The sequence below is a fragment of the Hemicordylus capensis genome, chromosome 6, assembly GCF_027244095.1.
Source record: "Hemicordylus capensis ecotype Gifberg chromosome 6, rHemCap1.1.pri, whole genome shotgun sequence".
Taxonomy (NCBI): domain Eukaryota; kingdom Metazoa; phylum Chordata; class Lepidosauria; order Squamata; family Cordylidae; genus Hemicordylus; species Hemicordylus capensis.
Window position 1 is genome coordinate 116,092,755 of NC_069662.1, and position 17,795 is coordinate 116,110,549.

Below are 17,795 nucleotides of genomic sequence, written 5' to 3' on the forward strand. Positions count from 1 at the left end.
CAGTTCCGTGGACCAGCGTTCGAGCCGGTTCAAAGGTGGGGAGATGGATAACTTTAAGGGTCAGGGAGGGTGCTTTGATCCTTCCCACTGTGTTTCCCCTGCCGGCGCTGTGTATTCAAATGGTCTGGCAGGACAGCCGCATATCTCCCTGCCACCCCGTTACTTCCTCGGACCAGAAGTGACTGGAAGTTCCCAGTGCATGTGCGCACATTGTACGTGTGTATGTGTGCACGTACAATATGTGCACGCACACTGGGAAATTCCGATCACTTCCGGTCCGAGGAAGCAATGGGGCGGCAGGGAGGTACACTGCCGCCCCATCAGACCATTTGAATACACAGCCCCAGCGGGAGAAACGTGGCAGGAGGAGTAAGAGCACCCTCTCCCGCCATTAAATTTATCCACACACACCCCGCCTTCAGACCGGCAGGCACTGGTTCCATGCACATCCCTAATGGCTGCCTGGGGGAGCAAATACAAGCTGAAAACAAGATGAGAAGCTGAACACTATGGCCTAGGGAGGCTAATTCCGCTCTCTGCTTCTAGACTCTTGATACAATATTATTTCTAAAAGCTGGCACAGAATATCTGATACCTGGAGACGTAGGCAGCTTTTTATCTCCTGCCTTGACCATGGGAGTTTCATCTTTTGAGCCTTCTGTCAAATTCTGTTGATCACCTGCAATTTCCTTTATTAAAAAAAAGTATACTTTATTCAAAGAAAACCTATAAAACCAACTATAAAATCAAAACACAAAACAAAAACCTTGTGTGCGTGCGCACCCACACCCACCACTAAGAGTATTTGGGATATTTTAACAATTGGAACATATCACTATTTCTTAAGAATAACTGCAAATCATCTTCTTTTGTACAAAATTACTTTAAATAAAAATGTATTCCTGATGTAACATCTAGCAGTAGAGACTCTCTCTCTCTCTCTCTCTATATATATATATAAAGTTACTTTTAACACACCTTTAAATAACTGTTTACAACTGCAGCTTATGTCATCACCCAGTGCACAAGAAGGGTGGGGGTGGGGCAGCAGGAGGGGAACTCCAGTAAAAGTGAATAAGAGAAAGAGTACTCAGAGGCCTTGAAATAACTAAGCATTCCACAAAGCATACAAAACAACCACCCATGAGACCTGCAGTTATCAATGAGCAGAATCTCCAGTGACAAAATAGTAGATTGGGTGGGCTGCCATTTCATCACTGACAGAATAAAAATTCATGGCAATCAAATTTTCCTCTCTAATACAGGCAAGAAAGGCAGTCAAGAATAAGATATTCACACACAATAAATCATTCCTCAGAGGGCCAGACCTTAGTCTCATTTGCCTACTACCCATGTGCTACTTTGAATGCACTCCCACCAAAAGATTTTTTGTTGAAGTCTTCCTAGTCAATTTTGAATTGTGATCTTAGAATTTTGTCACAATTCCTACATTTACTGGGAGAAGCAAGAGAATTGTCTCAGTCAAAAGATTTTGAGTTCACACAGAAAGCAGTATAAATTTACTCAACATTAAAACCCATTCATGGCAATGGGATAATTCTTTCCAGACATCTGAAGATCTACTTCACCAAGTTCAACCAAGTAGTTTTGTGACCTACTTTCACAAGATTCCCCGAAGGAGAAGATTTTTACCTTATGTAGCCCAGAAGAGAGTTGATTTCTACCCACATAAAACTCAAGTTTGTTCTATACATTGGATGTATGTGTTTTCCTTCTGGTGCATTGGTAACAGTCAAAAAGATGGTAGTACTGGCCAATATACCAGAAGAACAGCACAAACTGGCTTGCCCTCCATCACTCACAACTATTCTTTAGAGCAACCTAAGGAAATTTAGAGTGGAAGAATCACTATAAAAAGACGGAACGAGGACATGGAATGCCCACTTCACTTGTTAAAGGGATTTGACTCCCATAGCGCCTAATGTAATGGCTTTGCTATAGAGGAATACAAGCTCTACCTCTTTCCCAGAATATCCGCCTCAGTGGTTCTGTGCTGACTGGGTACCATCAATGGCTGTGGGTCTATCAGCCACAGTGGTTTTTCCAGCAAGATACCCCTTTCTGGGCTGTAAACCTGAGCCAGCTGACCCAAAGTCTTTGTGCCTGGGCTGTGAATCCTGTCAACCTGGCCATCCCCAAGGTCACTTGCAGCAAGAAGTCCCCTTGGTCAACATTTCATAGCCCCTGCCACTGAGGGAGCTATTCTGACGTGAACATTCTTTGGTTCCTTCCTGCCATATAATGGTGGGTGATGGGAAACGGAGGGAACTTTCCCCCAAAATTAGAAAAGGCCAGACATTATTAGAGTAATTGCTGATTTAAAAACCCAAACAACTTACCCCTGCAGCTTAAGTTATAAAAAGAAGCCCATTTTCATAACAGATGACACAAATCGTATGAGGAGAGTACTATAAACTACTACTTTTTCTGAAGAGTTTTTAGAGTTGATAATACACTGAGCAACAATCGTTTAGTTCAATTTTTAACCTGATTTCCTAACAAGCAAAAAACCACAAAACAATATCAAAAATAAATCCACAGTATTTGTTCAAATGAGACTATCATGCCAATTTTACATTAAAAGTTTCTCCTATCAAGGAAACTATAAAGCCAACAAACATCCTGAATTCTGTTATTCTAGAATACAGTACTCCAATTCTCAATAAAGTGATGGTCCAATTGCTTTCCTTCTCTTTAGTATTTGTTCATTTGATCATATATGCCATATCCCAGCAGCTTAACAGCTATTCTGTGACAGATGTATTTTCTTTTTTACATTTGTCACTTCTGACAATCCTTGATGTTGTTAAATGAGAATGCCCATTTCCATATTTTCAGGAAGATTTACAGAGTTCATATGACAAAATAATAACTCCAGTGGAACAAAGAGTAAAACAATAAGATAAAAAAAATATGACTAGCTAAGACTAACTTTCAAAAATGTTGGATCCTAGGCCATGTCCAATAAATGTGCTATAAATCAGCCCATGGGACACCACACCTCCAAAAGCAACAACTCACTCCAATATAAATTTAACTTCATAGAATAATCAGAAAATTTTTAAAGCTTGCTTTCTAACACATAAACATAAAACATTTGTACCAATCACGATTGCCTTTGTTTCCTCAACAATAAGTTACTGATCTATGTATCATGAACTCACCAAGACATCTCATTACCAACACCTCTACTAGAGAATCTCCTGTGTGCTTGTTTTTGTTGTTTACATTGTTATTCCTTAGAACAGATATGTGCAATGTAGTTATCCGAAGGCAGCATCTAAACATAGCATCTAACAGTTCAGTAAGGACTGAACAAAAATACATGCAGGAAATGAATAGACAGTCAACAAAATAGTACCATTTAAAGAATAGTACCATTCTTTCTGGATAAGGGTAATCAAGATACTGCAAATGTTAATGGAGTAAATGCTGCATCCTGAAAAGTCAATACATAATACATGAGCAGATCTAGTTTTGCAGTTGCATGTTTCTCTTTGTCTACTATACGTTTGCAGACATCTGCCTTAAAATTAAACTTCCATAGTTCATACAGTAACAAATGTTTCATAAGCTTTATAGGCAAACTGCAAGATTTAAATTTCTTCAGCCTTTATTAAAACAAGTACAGTTCTACAGTGAAACACACATCCTGTAGCAAAAACACTAAGTTACAGGTTTTAGGCTCTATTCCTCATAACACAGCCAATGCACCTTATAAAGATATGGGAAGCATGCATGTGTTCACAACTGCTACTTACTGTCTGCTCAATAAGTTTATTGACTTGTTTTTGCAGTTTCTGGCATTCTTTGAATTTTTCCTTGTAATGATCAGCAGCCATCTGCAGACGGAGCTTTAAATCTTCTACTTCTCTGCGCAGTTCCTTCTCTACAACATTTGCTTCCTTTAACAAAGGGCCAAGGAGGAAAAAAAGTATTTTTTCTTCAAAGTTGTTTATCAACACCTATTCAGGCAGTTCTAATGACAATAAAGCAGACTGTTTAAGAAGAAGGATATGTAAGAAACTGCTTTTTTAAAAAACTTGAAGTAAATATTCAATTTTTCTTCTACAGGGAACTTTGCTATGATTACACCACTATCTTGATTTTTCCTTTAGAAGCTTAGGCCAGTTTACATGGTACTCCCATAATGGACCAGGCACTGACCAGGAGGTCCCTACCCTAGTTTTAACAATGCTAAGCCTAAGTAGCTCAGAGACCACTCACTAGGCAGCGATGCCAACCTTATAAATCTTTGCTGAAATATTGTATCAGCAGCAAACAGCTAACAATCCAGTGCATGTGACAGATGAAAGCTGCAGCTAAGGCATGCTTTAGGAACATAGGAAACTGTCTCATACTGAGTCTACACTGACTGGCAGTGACTTCTCCAAGGTTTCAGGAAGGAGTCTATCCCAGCCCTACCTGGGGATGCCAGGGATTGAACTTGGGACGCCAGGGATTGAACTTGGGACGTTCTGCATCCAGAACAGATCCTCTACTACTGTGCTACAGTCTCATCACCAAAGGTGGCACACATGCATTTCCCATCCAGACACTGACCACACCAAGACCTGCTTAGCTACAGCAAGGTGACTATATCATGCAACCTTAGACCATGCTCTGGGACAACTCAGAAGGCCACTTAATAATTTTAAGTATAATTCAGACACCATATTCAGGTTACTTTCATCTGTCTAATCAGCATCAGAATGGATGAGACAATTCAAGAGAAGATTTTTTCCCTATACTTGGACAAATGCACATTTTAAAGCCTTATAAATCTACCTTCAGACAAACAGGATAACATTCTTTAAAAGATGATTCCCATTATATTTTGAAGTCAAAGGTGTACATTAATAAATAAATAGGAAAGCATCCTCTATAATAATCCGCTAAGTGAGTGTCCGTGCCTTTTGAACGCTGGGGTCTGCGTCCATGTCTCCCTGGGCTGTTCTGGGCATGGAGGGAGACACGACCGCCGACACCAGGCGGCCATGCTGGCCGGTTCTATTGCTGCCAGCCGGCACTCTGGGAGGCGGGAGGGAAGAGGACACCGGGGCCGGGCAGGCAGCAATCTGGCCGGCGGGGACGGCACTCTGAGAGGCGGGAGGGAAGAGGACACCGGGGCCGGGGAAGTTGGATGCCGGGGCTGGTGAGAAGGACTCGGGCAGCTGGGAGGGCGGCAGCCGTGGCGGCAATTGTTTGGGCCGATTTGGCCCTTAATCAGGTGGGGGGGGCGCGGAGGAAGAAGAAATAAGGGGGGGGGACTAGCGCCCGTTATTATAGCAGGCTGAAAAATACTAGTACATGTATAAGTCCAATTCACAGTAACAGTCATCAGATAAACTGTATCATCTATATATATATATATATTTCTCCTGGGTGTGCCCAGAAAAAATGCGTCCCGGCAGCCCAGCTGATTGGCTGGGCTGCGGGGGCGCCTGATTGGTCCTGGCGCACCCAGGAGACTTGCCTGGCTGGGTGGCGGTGGGCCCGGAGGCGGCGGGCCAGCTAGAGGCACAGATGCTCTGTGCCTGGGCCCACTAGTTCATAATAATCAGAAACAGTTTGAAATTATTGCGCAATTTTATTTGCTTGACAGATTACTTATAGCTAATCCTGGGGAAAGGTGGACACTGCATCAACCTAGAATTTGGTGCTTAAAGGAGGTCTCCAGTATATCCCATGTTGCCCCCTAAGTATAAACAGACAATTTTTCAAGTTCTCCAAACTAAAATTCTCATTAACAATGCAGGTGCCAACTGAATATAGCTAGTTGATGTACATCTTTAAAATGGTTTCTTCAAATGTAAGAAGTTGGTATAAAGCCTTAAACATCTACAGGCTACCCAAAGTGTCCTGCAGGACTCATTCAACATGTGAGCTATATGCTGCCCATTTGTGGAATGGAAAACCCAAGTTGGGATTTTCAGAAAGTATGAAAAGCATTTAAAACTCCCAAGCTTCAGTTTCTATCCAAAACTGCAACTGATTGATGTCTACTGGACTAACAGCCCTAATTCCCACTCAAAGTGAATGAGAGTTAGCAATCATCAAAATAATCTTTAAATTTCCTACAGAAAAGACATTAACACCACAAATAAGCCTAGACACAGAAGAAACATCTCTTACCTGTTCATTATTAACTAGAGTGATTTTTTTAAGCTCAGCTAGAGCATCAGTAAGTTGCTTCTTCACCTTCTCATTTTCCAGTCGAGCAATATGAAGATCTGCCATAGTTTTATCACGCACATTTACTGCATCACTGAGCTCTCTAGACATCAAAAGAGCTTCCTGTTTACTAGCTTGAAGCTGATCCTCAGCTTTCCGAAGCTGCTCCTTTAAAACACTTGTCTCCTCCTGGAAAAGTTTTGGTTTTTTTTTAAAGCAAACATTTTTAGATACTTCCAAAGATTTGTTACTTTACTCCTCTTATCAAACAGCAAATATCTGCATGGCAATTCTACTAAAACATGCGGACATGTTCAGCTGTGGATTGAGAAGCTATTATCAGCCCTGGGAGAATTCCTTCCTTCCTAATCTCCAAGTGGTATCAAGTCATTCATAGGATGAGGAAGTTGCTAAGAACTATTGCTGAAACTGCAGAACCATTCAACAGATTCATAGAATACAGGTGAAGTCTGGGACAACTGTTGGGGGCTTAAGCTAGGGTATGAATCTATCTGGGGGAAGAGCTAGGGGCGTAAGAAAATGCAGCACAACCATAATCACGTCATGGACAAGCCTATCATAGAACAGTATGGGCAGGGCTACAGAGCTGTATATCTTGCCAGTCGCCTACACAACTTTGCTGCAAGCCCTTTCAATAACTCCCCAAATCAATCTTATTTCCCCCCCATTCATAGTCACAAGAAACTTATTAAAGGTAAAATGTTCTTTAAATGGCAGTAATTTCATGGTTTCTCAAATGTGAAATAGTGGTCTATGGGGAAACAAACCATTTACAAGTTGTTGGATAACAAAGCAGAACTGGGCATGGGCCAAATTATTGGCCCAATTCCACCCATTCTTGCATAATGCTAACATTGAAGAGGATGATCAGGACTGCATAAATCCTGATCACTAATCAGGATCTTTAATCAGCTCGACACATTGCAGGCAATGGTGGTGGCTTCCAGATTTCAAACTTGACTGCTTTCCCTCCACTGTACTGCCTGAAATGCACCTAGGCAGGAAGCAAAGCATTACTGGAGGAGGAATGGCCACGCCCTATAGTTATAGGGCACAGCAATCCCAGCCACCAGAAATGCACAAGGAAAAGGATGCAGCGTCATGCCATTGCTTCCTGCCCTGGTGCATTCTAGGGCGGCAGAGTGGAGGCAACAACAGCCATTTGTAACACTGAAGGCCCACACACAAATCCTATTTTGACACAAATTGATACGATATGGTTTGGTGTCAAATTGGTTGCCAATATAAGGAGTTTCTATATGGAGTCCTTTTCAGAGAAAAATGCTCTGACAGGACTTGAATTGCCTCGGACCAGATTATCCAAACAAATATTCAATGTGAATATATATATTTAAATTATCCAATGCAGCAATTTGAAACAAAGTCATTTGACTACATAGAGTTATAGAAGGCGGGGGTGGGGTGGGCAGGTGGCCCTTGTAATCTGTGGTCCCATCACCCATGGTTTCACATAACCACATTTGGTTCATAGGGATCTAGTTTCTTTATTCACGGGGTGAATAAGTTATTTTCACTTATCTGTGGTTCCCGAATGGCCAGAAATGACTTCTGATGTCATTTCCTGCTGCTGTTTTGCAATTATGAGCCATTTTGTGGCTCTGTTCTGCAAAAAAGAGAACTCAAAAAAAGAAAATCAGAATTTGGAAGGTCCTGGAGGCATTGCTGGAGAGCACGGTACTGTGCTCATTTCTGCTCCCCCCTGCTTTTTCTTGTGACTTTGAGCACACTTCAGTGTGCTTAGGAACCTAACCCCCAACCCCATAGGGCTAAGGTCTCTTTATTCATGGTTTCCTTATCCACAGAAATAGGCGGGAACAGAACCCGCACAAATAGAGGGCCTCCTGTACCACAAATGGCCAGTGTCTGGTTATGTGGCCATTTCAAACTGCAATCATAGATAAACTAAAGTGAGGATATATTTAAGCCTCAATCTGTAGCCTTTTAACATGATTTTGGTTTTCTGCATTTTCACAATTTTGAGAACTAAAAAGAAGTCTAACAATTATTTCAGAGAATGAGTACGGTACACTGACCTAGGACTGCTGTAGATATTTAAGGCAAAACAATGAAAATAACTTCAAGTCATTCAATGTTACCATTAAAACTGTACTTTAGTTTTATAGTTTTTACAGCGACTACCTTGTTTGATGAAGTAAGCAAGAAAGCTTTCTTCAGCTTTTCTTTTTCAGAAACACATAGTTGTAGTCTGCCAACCTCCTCTTTGTAAAAGGCTATCAGGTTTTCTTTGTTTCCATCCAAGTGTTTCAGTGACTGGACCTCTGCTGCTAACTTGGTGTTTTCTATTTCTGTGTTCTTCAAGTGTATCTATAATGATATGTATAATACTCAGAACCAGGTCATCATCTTATTCATCAGATTTAAGGCAAACAAGTGAAAAGAGAAGCTTGATCCAACTATATTATGGTTAAGCAGGACAAGCAGCAGAGAGTGTACAGGCCTGCACACTTCCTTTCTCAGTTTAAAGGGAAGAGATGTAAAGCTTCTACTCTGAACCAGCCAGATTTTTCCATTACATCTGAAATCAACCAACGGTGGTTTGTTCCAACTTCAATTAGTCAACAAGCCAGAATATAATGTTCTACAGTCACTGTATAGCACCACTGGGGCTTCTATACTGCCATTATCTAGATGCATATTTCATAATCTAGCTACAATCACAAAACTTGCAATGTTCACTTAAAAAGGTACACAAGAACAGCAGTTATCTGTCTAAAGATAATGTTAACAACTGTATGAAGACCTGATCAATTGCCATGCACCTGCAACTGTGATGTTTGTAAAACTACATAAGTAGCACCTTCTTAGATACTGTAAAAGTATCAAATCAGAACTATTTCCTTTTAGGTATTTCTCTAGATATAGTTCTCTTGTTTAGAATAATATGATCCTGAACAGGCCAAAAGATAGGGTGGATGGGAATGAGCTTTTCCATGGTCAATTTAAAAAAACTGATTTCACAGATAACATTTTTCTACATAGATTATAGAAAGGAAGATAGTTATATATCTACAAACACATTCATCCTACTATACAATTCATACTACTATGTAATATGTAAAATTATATTAAAGCTAGTTTCTCAACTACCATACAGTTTGAAATATGTTACCTTGTAGAGTTCCTTCTCATCTTTCTCTGTCTTTAACTGGCATTCAAGTTGTTCCTTTTCAAGGATTACCTTCTTGAGTTTGTCTTTCAGACTATGGAAAAATACAAAATATTCAAACATTTCATGTTTCTTTAAATCTTGATGGAAAATAAGACACTAGGTAAGATACATACCTGTCTAATTCTGTTTCTTTTGCAATAGCTTTCTGAGTAACAGTCATTATGTCTTCTTCAAGCTGCAGGACTTTTGAAGTAGCCTCATCATGCTTTTTCTTGAGTTCTTCATTTTCAGCTTTAAGTATTTCTACAGTTTTAAAATCATCCTTACAAAACAAAAGTACATGTGTCACATAGAGCACTTTTTGGATGTTTAAGTTTACATGTGCCTAATTAACTTTGCCATCTATACGACAAAATTTTCTCCCAGATAGCAAGATTGGAATTGGGAAACAAAATGGGTAGGAGTGCATGAACTCAGAATATGTGGACTTGGGGGTTAACACCATTCCCGACAGTCAGCTTTTGAGAATTTGGTACCTCTAACCAGCACTGGGACATATGTCTTTGTGAGTCTTTAAATAGATATACATGTGTTTGGATAGGATTCTTGTATGTCATGCAACTGCATATCAGGAAGAGTGGTTGCATTTATATTTATGCTAAGAATCAAGGTGTAATCATGGTGTTCAGGTACAGAGGTAGTAAGTATAAGATCCTGTTCTATTAAGTCTATAAAATGTAGGGGCCACATTATAGAAAAATTATTTCAACAAAGATTCTGATGAAGCATTTTCCCTTCATTCTTAGCTTTTGAAGCTAAAAAAAAAAAAGGCTTGGAATTATGTCTGCCTTCTCCAAGCCTTGGACTACTTCCATGTAAATATTACTAGCAATAAAAATACAGAAAAGCTAACTTACAATATGGTGATGATAACAGTGACAACATAGCTTATCACTGTCAACTTTTATCACTGCATTTATTCAGCAACTTTCAAAGTGATTAAATCAAATGCAATTAAGAAGTGTTAACAGCAATTTTCAGGAACACACACATAAACAGGCTTAAGAAAAAATTATTTTACTTATATTATAACTGCTCCATCTCATTGTTCTGGGTGGTTTGCAACCCAATGCTATCTTCTGCTGCAGCTCCTCTGACACTAGTACATGGTTTGATAATAATAATGTACAGTCATCCCTCGCAAACTGTGGGTTTCCCAATTGTGGTTTTGAGTATCTGTGACCAGGAATTTGTAGTAGGTCTCGCCAACCGCAACCTGATTATCCGCAGTTTGATAAGGTTTTTAAAAACTGTTGGGCCGTTTTCTTAATTTTTGGGGATCAGGGGGTCCACTTCACTCCTCTTACTCACTCCTGGAAGCTGGGGGGGGGGGGTAGTATATTTTGCAGTCCTTTCACAACCGTGATTCCCCTAGCCCCGTTTGCCATTGACTTCAATGGCTCATCTACCGCAAATTCACCAACCATGCGGTTTTCCCAGAATGGAATCCTCGCGGTTGGCGAGGGATAACTGTACAATCATTTGATTAGACAAATAAAATAATCATCTCACATGCACTATACAAGCCAGTGTGTTCTGGTAACATCAGTACCAAATAAACTCATGTGCAGGTTTTTGTTTCTTAAAATTGAAAAAGACATGAAGAGCATGAATGTGCTTTATTATTTCATTAATTTAAAATATTTATACCCCGCCTCTCCAGTACACTACTGCTCAGGATGGCTCACAACATTAACAAAACAGATACATAAAATATTAAAACAGTTTTAGACTGCAATCTAAACAGAGGTCTTGCAAACTTGCCTATACAAACAATTGCCTTCTCTCCATCAATTTCTGACCAAAAGGTCAGAATGAGTAACATACTGTTTACTATGAGTAAACGAACAGTGGAAGATTATAATCCAACTCAAATACGTCCTTTATATCCAAATATGGATTTTTAAATGAATAAAAAACTGTTTTGTACACTAGAAAAATTACATAATTATATGGAATTGGAGTGATAAATCAACACAACTGAGGGTTAAGTTGCAGCACTGTAGCTGGCTCCCCCCTCTCGCCTTTTTTTTTAGTGTCATCAGCAGCTGAACATGCTTGGGGCCTCTGTTTTAGATCACAGATGTTCAATTGGAAAGAGGAAGTAGGTAGCTAAGAGAAATCTGAACACTTTATTCGTGGCCCAGATGAGGCAAATGTTTTTAAGTGGCCCTAAATATGGTAACTGTACCTTGTCAGCAAATTCATTAATTAGGTAAAATTATGTGGCATCAGCAGAAACCCAAATGACTGGCAATCAGAAAGTAAGAGATGAGGCATGTCTGACATTGGGAGGGACTTATCAGAATAAGGAATGCCATGGACAAATTGTGACTTTGGGTTAGGGGCTTCTCCAACATCGACCTATCACAGAACATATAAGTGACATATGCCTAAATCCTACAAACCACCTAGAATGTAACTCAATCACAGAGAAGGAGAATACAAATTACTAATGCACATTATTGTATAATAGCTCAAGCATATTAGCATTTGGGGTCACAATTTTCCAAATGGGCCTCTAGGCATGTTGTGTGGATTCTAGTCACCATTCACTAGCGTCACTATTAGATGCTGGTTTAATACAACAAAGCATGCTGTCCGTTGTCTGAACATAAGTGCAGTGTTCCCCCACCCCACGCTTTAGATTTGGTAAGAATATTAACAAGTTTATGTGTCTATTTTTTTACGTTTGTGTTCTGCTCATTTTTCCTTGGGCCAAGTGGGAAGACTGATTCAGATGACCAAACAAATCTTTTATCTCTTTGCTGTCCATTACTCAGTGGATGAAAAGACAGATATTTTAATATCTCTATAATTTATTCCCTTCAAAACTATCTCTGTACATTTATTTTGATTCCCCTTTTAAAACTATAAAAGCCTAGAACAGCTAAGCAAAAGGAAAGGAAAAACTCCTCAAAACCATGATGATTTTTAAATACCTGCTGAAAGGAGGAATTTATGAAGCCAATAAATCTGCTGGTGCTCCGCTTTATATTAGTATTAATACATACTGAAGCATTTTGCAAAGGCTTATGGGATCAAAGTACCTTCATGTTAGAAAAGCAGATTTACTGTACACCAAAGTTACACATGGCAGCTAGTCAGAGTGGTTACCACCACAGTGTTGAAGTCTAAGTCAGGAAGCGAACATTGTTTTGTGATACAAGGGACAAAAGCTGCGGATTACTACGCGGCTGCAAGTAGTACACTCTCAAAATATACACTACAGCATGTACAATACCACACTTTATATATACCATATCATTTGTGGGTTTAACATAACTTTATACCAAGAAAGACAGTGAAAACATGAGAACTAATTTAACTCGTTCTCTCTATACAGGTGGAGCTTGTTATCCGCAGGAGTTATGTTCTCAGCTATAATCATGGATAACGAGACATTAAGGCTATGAGAATTGGGAGGGTTAGGTTCCTGGAAGTAAACAATGGTTTTAAAAGGCTGGAGAAGGCAGAAATAGAAATAAATTGCCGTACCATGCTCTGCGGGTCTCCAGCTATCCAGCAATGACCCCTAACTTCAGCAATTTACCGAGAAAAGTCATGGGGAATTTTAAAAGAGAGCCACAAAATGCAATGAAATGGTAGCTGGAAATGAACTCAGAGGTCATTTCTGGCTACCTAGGAACTGCGGATAAGGGTATTTTAACCATTTTTGTACCAACATATACCGAGGCTGGGTCTCCATTGCCCGACAGTAGAAACACAAAACCAGGGGCTTCAGGACCACGTGTTATGAGGTCCACCTGTAGTTATATAATATGAACTATAATACAACTGAATTAAATCAATAATGAAATGAAAAAATAAAAGACATAAGCAAGACAATGCCTTCAGGAAGAATGGAGCAGAAGCCCTTTGACCAATGGTAAATACAGGTAACAACAATAAAAGGATTCCCCTTACATAAGAACAGCCCTGCTGGATCAGGCCCAAGGCCCATCTAGTCCAGCATCCTGTTTCACACAGTGGCCCACCAGGTGCCACTAGAAGCCACAGGCAGGAGTTGAAGGCATGCCCTCTCTCCTGCTGTTACTTCCCTGCAACTGGTACTCAGAAGCATCCTGCTTTTGAGACTGGAGGTGGCCTATAGCCCTCCAACTAGTAGCCATTGATAGACCTCTCCTCCATGAAGTTATCCAAACCCCTCTTAAAGCCATCCAGGTTGCTGGCTGTCACCACATCTTGTGGCAGAGAATTCCATAAGTTGATTATGTGTTGTGTGAAAAAGTACTTCCGTTTTTTGGTCCTAGATTTCCTGACAATCAATTTCATGGGATGACCTCTAGTTCTAGTGTTATGTGAGAGGGAGAAGAATTTCTCTCTATCCACTTTCTTGACACCATGCATGATTTTATAGACTTCTATCATGTCTCCCCGCAGTCATCTTTTTTCTAAACTTAATAGCCCGAGATGTTGTAGCCCTGCCTCATAAGAAAGGTTCTCTAGGCCCCTGATCATCTTGGTTGCCCTCTTCTGCACCTTTTCCAGTTCTACAATGTCCTTTTTTAGATGTGGTGACCAGAATTGTATGCAGTACTCCAGGTGTGCCCGCACCATAGTTTTGTATAAAGGAATTATAATATTAGCAGTTTTATTTTCAATCCCCTTCCTAATGGTCCCTAGCATGGAATTGGCCTTTTTCACAGCTGCCGCATGAGTCAACGCTTTCAACGAGCTGTCCACCACGACCCCAAGATCCCTCTCCTGGTCAGTCGCCGACAGCTCAGATAGCATCAGCATATACTTGAAGTTGGGGTTTTTTTGTCCCAATGTGCATCACTTTACATTTGCCAACATTGAACCACATTTGCCATTTTGTCACCCAGTCACCCTGTTTGGAGAGATCCTTTTGGAGCTGCTCACAATCTGTTTTGGATTTCACTACTTGGAAGAGTTTGGTATCATCTGCAAATTGGGCCACCTCGCTGCTTAGCCCTACTTCTAGATCATTTATGAATAAATTAAAAAGCACCGGTCCCAGAACAGATCCCTGGGGGACTCTACTTCTTACTTCCCTCCATTATGAAAACACTCCATTTATACCTACCCTCTGTTTCCTGCCTTTCAACCAGTTAGCAATCCACACATGTACTTGACCCACTTATCCCAAGACTGCTAGGTTTTCTCAGGAGTCTTTGATAAGGAACTTTGTTGAAAGCTTTTTGGAAGTCCAGGTTTACTATGTCGGCTGGATCACCTTGATCCACACACGTTGACACTCTCGAAGAACTCCAAAAGGTCTGTGAGGCAAGATTTACCTTTGCAGAAGCCATGCTGGTTTTTCCCAGCAGGGCCAGTTTTTTTATGTGCTTTACAATTTTATCTTTAAGGATGCTTTCCATCAATTTGCCTGGAACGGATGTTAAGCTAACTGGTCTGTAATTTCCTGGATCACCCCTGGATCCCTTTTTGAAAATCGGTGTTACATTTCCTACTTTCCAGTCCTCCAGTACAGAGCCTGATTGTAGGGATAAGTTATATATTTTAGCAAGGAGGCCAGCATTTTCACATTTGAGTTCTTTGAGGACTCTTGGATGGATGCCATCCAGGCCTGGCGATTTGTTAAGTTTTTCCAAACAGTTTAGAACATCATCTCTTGTCACTTCTATCTGACTCAGTTCTTTAGCCTCCATCCCCAAAATGCCTGGTTCAGGAACAGGTATATGCTCAGTATCCTCTACCGTGAAGACAGAAGCAAAGAACTAATTTAGCTTCTCTGCAACCTCCATATCCTCCTTAATAATCCCTTTCACTCCCTCACTGTCTAATGGTCCAACCGCCTCCATGGCAGGTTTCCTGCTTCTGATGTATTTAAAGAAGTTTTTGTTGTTCTCTTTGATACTTTCAGCTAAATGTTAAAAGTATCAAGGGGAATACTTGAAGCAGCCACTTTAAAACCACACTTCCCACAGGCAGAGACCCCACAATGGTGTGTTTCATCCATCTTTACTAGTAGATACTCCCCTCATCATGTCTATTGTTCTCTCTGCTGACAGCCATGCTTTCCTAAGCTGCTGTATGCGAAGATCACCCATTTGTCTGCTCACTAAAGACCCGGTGTTGCAAAAAGGGAACAGCTAGTGCCATGAGTTACTGTATTGTTATCAAATAAAGCTGGCTACTGAAGGGACTTCCTCCTTCCTAGGAGAGTGAGGCAAGCTGTGTGCTGAAAAGGAATCTTCAGTCACCACCATCTATAAAGGCAGTTAGTAGAAGCGAGTCTGCTGGAAGTGGCTTTCCAAGGTTTCAGGAAGGAATCTCTTCCAGACCTATCTGGAGATGCCAGGGATTGAATCTAGGACCTTCTGCATGCAAAGGAGATGGTCTTATCATTGAACTATCTCCCAAATGTGCACTCACTCACCTTGTGTGCACCTTCAGTTAGGCTGCTTTAAGTGCTAAAGGGATGACTGTATAATGTGTCTATTCTGAGTCAGGTTATAGGGCACTATCAGAGTTGTGTTTTTGTTTTAAGAAAAAAAGCATACAAATGTTTCTGGACATCCATTTGTGAGACCTAGATGAGAACAACCTTAAAATAAATGCCGCTGTTCCTCAAAGCCCCCCTTGTGCAGCGCTCTTTCTAGCAACCCACCCACATGGATGCCGGAACCATGCAGGCGGGTTGCTGGAGGGAGCACTACACATTTGGGCTGCACCAGGGGAGCTTTGAGGAGCAGCCACCACCAGGCCAGTAAGAATCTTAAACAACTTTTAAAGGTGCCTTCTCACTCCCCCACCCCCACCACCCTTTAGAAGTCCTTTCAAGGATCCCCCCGCTTTGCTCGTAATAGTGAATCCTTTCCGGATTCCCCTTTACAAGCATAGCCCCTCGAACTGCTGAACTGGTTAGGTCAAATGGCCCAGACTGGTTCAGTCATGGACCAGCAGTTCAGTTTGAATGCAGTCCAAATAAGAACCGGCAATTTTGGTTGGTGCACACCCTAATGTCAGCTTTAGTTAACTGTAGAACTAACCTTCTGCTGGGCTTCAAGTTGATCACATATTTCCTTTTCATGGCTAAGTTCTTTTTCCAGTCTTTCTACTTGATCTCTCAGTTGCACGGTTTCCTTTTCAAGTGAAGCAGTTATCTTTAATAGTTCTTCTTTTTCTTTCATAGTTTTTTCAATTTTGAACTAAACAAACAAAAGCCAATATTGCAGGTAGTTAGTACTCCAAGACCACCAAAAGACTTGATATTAATTATATTCAAGGCTTTTGGAATAATGAACTTGAATACCCCATTCTATTAAATTCATGGCTAATGGCTTTGAAGGCAGTGAAACATTTCTCATTTGATTGAGAAATGAAGTTGATACGACAGAAAATTTCCTATGCTTTGGACACCCAAAATAACGCTTGAAAAGACTATTGGAGGTATGATTTAGAAATGAGAAACTGCCCTCCACCTGAAGGAATGGCAAAGATGGCAGGTTTTTAGTGATCTGGTCTAACACTAATCAATTGTTTGCAGTTTAATAAGTAAAATTCTTGGTAGTATCCACCACCACCCAAGTATTATATGAGGGATTTTGCTTTTTTGTTGTATTTTTTTCTTTTTTATAGACCATGTAATTATTTACATGGATCATCATTATCTTTTGTTGTTTGTTTAGCTGAAGGGGGGGGGAACCACAACAGCATTACCAACTAAACTACATGACTTCCCTCCTGATGCATTAATCTATAGCAGATGAAGATAGGAAAGCAGAATAACTGGAAAATAAGAAAGCAGAGTAACTGGAATACTAGGCCTCCTATCTTAAATTTTAAACTTGATACCTAACATTCTAGAATTCACAGCTGCAGTCTTATTTCAGATTAAGCAGATACTACCAACCGTAGTAACAGATAGTATCAAACTTCAATTTTCATAAAGTTTCCAGATATATTTTAAATACAAGTAACACCAAGAGCTCTATCATTCATTCATTCCAAGAGTTCTAGAAAATATAATGTATCCTTCAGGGACAGCGACGTTCAGTAATTTCATGTTAAAAGATCTGAAACAATTTCATAAATATCGGGACAAGCCTTGCTCATATCAAAGTTATCTTTAGCTTACCCCATTTTGATTTAGCCCTGCCCCACATTCACTGTTCCAAGCCACAAAATAGACTGAAAGGAAAGGGCCTCAAGCCAAATCCCTCAATTGTTCCTTACCATCCCTGAACCCTTTCTTGTGATCCTGACACCACACACCATCTTTATGCCTAACAAAGGCTTTAAACCTTTATTTTTCCACTGTGCAATGCTTTCTAAAACACTTAAAGCACATTAAGTCACAGGGAGCAACTGTCAGTAATATATATATTTACACACACACACACACACACACACACAC

General features: G+C 40.4%; 1 protein-coding gene across 4 annotated transcripts in view; it reads right to left on the minus strand.

Moving 5' to 3' along the window:
• TAX1BP1 (Tax1 binding protein 1) overlaps positions 1 to 17,795 on the minus strand; it is a 61,065-nt gene that overhangs the window by 23,988 nt on the left and 19,282 nt on the right. For 3 of the 4 annotated variants that reach the window (XM_053265040.1, XM_053265041.1, XM_053265039.1), the window contains 7 exons: positions 16,429 to 16,587; positions 9,541 to 9,689; positions 9,368 to 9,458; positions 8,377 to 8,562; positions 6,157 to 6,384; positions 3,783 to 3,926; positions 596 to 689 (listed from right to left, as the gene is read on the minus strand). In XM_053265040.1, coding sequence (XP_053121015.1) covers positions 596 to 689; positions 3,783 to 3,926; positions 6,157 to 6,384; positions 8,377 to 8,562; positions 9,368 to 9,458; positions 9,541 to 9,689; positions 16,429 to 16,587 — 1,051 coding nt within the window. The remainder of the gene's footprint in view (positions 1 to 595; positions 690 to 3,782; positions 3,927 to 6,156; positions 6,385 to 8,376; positions 8,563 to 9,367; positions 9,459 to 9,540; positions 9,690 to 16,428; positions 16,588 to 17,795) is intronic. The other variant, XM_053265042.1, reaches the window with a different exon arrangement.